The 2592-nt window shown below is 42.7% G+C and overlaps 1 protein-coding gene across 1 annotated transcript in view; it reads left to right on the top strand.

Moving 5' to 3' along the window:
- LOC106870059 (zinc finger protein ZFP2) overlaps positions 1-2544 on the top strand; it is a 23510-nt gene extending 20966 nt beyond the window's left edge. The window contains exon 2 of the mRNA XM_014916027.2: positions 285-2544. Coding sequence (XP_014771513.2) covers positions 443-2419 — 1977 coding nt within the window. The 5' untranslated portion in view covers positions 285-442 and the 3' untranslated portion in view covers positions 2420-2544. The remainder of the gene's footprint in view (positions 1-284) is intronic.
- The last annotated feature ends 48 nt before the right edge of the window (positions 2545-2592 follow it).

Raw genomic sequence — 2592 nt, 5'->3', positions numbered from 1 at the left:
GGCACATAAAAGACACCATTTCGAGCGTGGCCGTTTTCGTGCGGGTGACACGTAAAAGCACCCACTACACTCTCTGAGTGGTTGGCGTTAGGAAGGGCATCCAGCTGTAGAAACTCTGCCAAATCAGACTGGAGCCTGGTGTTGCCATCCGGTTTCACCAGTCCTCAGTCAAATCGTCCAACCCATGCTAGCATGGAAAGCGGACGTTAAACGATGATGATGATGATGATGATATATATATATATCTCCATGAATGTTAATGTGTTTTTTTTTTCTATTTTCAGGTATCTCCCTTTTATAACAAGTTAAATGGATCAGTTGCTGAAGTTCCTGTTAAAATAGAGAATTCAAATATTTATTTTTCCCTGTGAAGAGTATTGAATCCTGTTCTGTTGTTGTTCATCCATCTTTGAGTCAATTCGAGGTGAAATTCTCTAGAAACATGATGGATAAAACTAACCTGTCAAAAATAACCGAGGAAGCAATCATTAAGAAAAGTAACGAGGTAGCAACATCTGACCGACCTCCTTCACATGCCATTGCATATGAAAGACAATTTGCTCAACCCTACACAATACCAGCAGCTCATCGGAGACCACCGGCTACAAGCCCCAAACCACCACCACCCCACTTTACACATCAGATCTTGAGTAACCAATTCCTTCAGCGTTGTTACTTAAAGACACATGGATTATTTCCAACAAATCAGAAAATCTCTATTGATGATATTTACGGAAAACAGTTTATGCCGAACTGTTTCTTAACCCCGTCGTCATTACAAGAGTGTACTGGAGAGAACGGCTGCGCCATTACTAATGGAGTTCTTGAGAAACAACCGTCACTTGCTGCTGATGTCGCAGAGAAACGGAACAATGACTGCAATGCAATTGCTGGCAAGGAGAACAACTGCAGCGATACTTACTGTAATGCTGACCCCATCCATATTCAACACAAACCCATGGCCCTCTTCAAGAAGGACCTGACGTCTACCAGTATGGTGAGTCGTATTTCTACATCGGGTCACCTTCTGTTGTCATCGCAAACAGTGCCAGATAAACCATTCCATTGTGATCTGTGTCCCAAGAAGTTCACAAGAAGGAATACGTTGCAGATCCATAAACGGATTCACACGGGTGAGAAGTTGTTCCAGTGTAACTATTGTGCCAAACAGTTTGTTCACCGAGACAAGTTGCAGATTCACGAGAGGACACACACAGGAGAGAAACCATTCCACTGCAGTTATTGTCCGAAGCAGTTCTCCCGCAAAGATAAGCTGAAGATTCACGAGACTGTCCATACCGGTGCAAAACCCTATCACTGCGAGTTTTGTTTGAAACAGTTTTCACGAGGAGATAAACTCCAAATACATCGAAGGATTCACACTGGAGAAAGACCGTTTCCTTGCACCTATTGTGGCAAAAGATTCATTCAAAGAGAGAAACTGAAGATTCATGAGAGAATTCACACCGGAGAGCGTCCTTTCTCTTGCGATATTTGTTGTAAGCAGTTCTCTCGTGGGGACAAACTCCAGGTTCATCGTAGGACACATACTGGGGAGAAACCCTTTGCCTGTGACATTTGTCCCAAATCTTTTGCCCAAAAGGACAACTTGGTCATCCACAGACGTACTCACACAGGTGAGAAACCATTTGCTTGTGAGATCTGTACAAAATGCTTTTCCCGCCGTGATAAGCTGCAACTGCATCGGAAAATCCACACAGGGGACAGACCTTTTCAGTGTAATTATTGCCCGAAACAGTTCATCCAGAGAGATAAGCTTATGATACACGAAAGGACACATACTGGAGAGAAACCTTTCCACTGTGATCTTTGCAGCCGGCAGTTTGCCAGAAAGGACAAGCTTCAGGTCCATCGTCGGATTCACACTGGAGAGAAACCTTTCCACTGTGAATTCTGTTCCCGTGATTTTAATCGCAGTGACAAATTACAGATACACAGACGTATCCACTTAAATAATCTCAACAGCAACAACACACCTGACAAGAGCCACACCGAACCCTGTGATATCTGCATGAAGAAAGACTTGCTTGTGCAACAGCAGAGAATGCAGGTCAGCAACGGCACCGAGGACGCCCACATATTGGCCATGAATAACCACGAGAGCATCATTACGGTTCCTGCTGTTGCTCATCAGCACAACGAAGATCATTCAGCACTACACGAGTGCCATGTTTGTCTGCAGAAGTTCCCGGACAAGGAAGCTGTCCTGCTGCACATGAAGATACACACTGAACCTCTGTTGCAATGCGACATGTGCCCACGGCAATTTGCGTCTGCACTCAAGCTGCAGAGTCATCAGAAGAGTCATGGCTCTGTGAAAAACAATTTCTTGAAGCCAAATTCTTGCAAAAGTTTAAGAGAGTATACTCCGGTTAGCTCTATCCTCTGTCCCTGGTGATTGTACACTCTCTTCAATATATAGATTTATTATGTGTCTCCACACACACACACATATACAAACAAAAGATATATATATAAACTTGTATACACTCTTACATTTATACATGTATGCGTGTATAACCTTAAATATATATATATATATATATATATATATATATATATATATATATA

The sequence above is a fragment of the Octopus bimaculoides genome, chromosome 14, assembly GCF_001194135.2.
Source record: "Octopus bimaculoides isolate UCB-OBI-ISO-001 chromosome 14, ASM119413v2, whole genome shotgun sequence".
Taxonomy (NCBI): Eukaryota; Metazoa; Mollusca; class Cephalopoda; order Octopoda; family Octopodidae; genus Octopus; species Octopus bimaculoides.
This window is presented reverse-complemented; position numbering and strand designations above follow the sequence as displayed.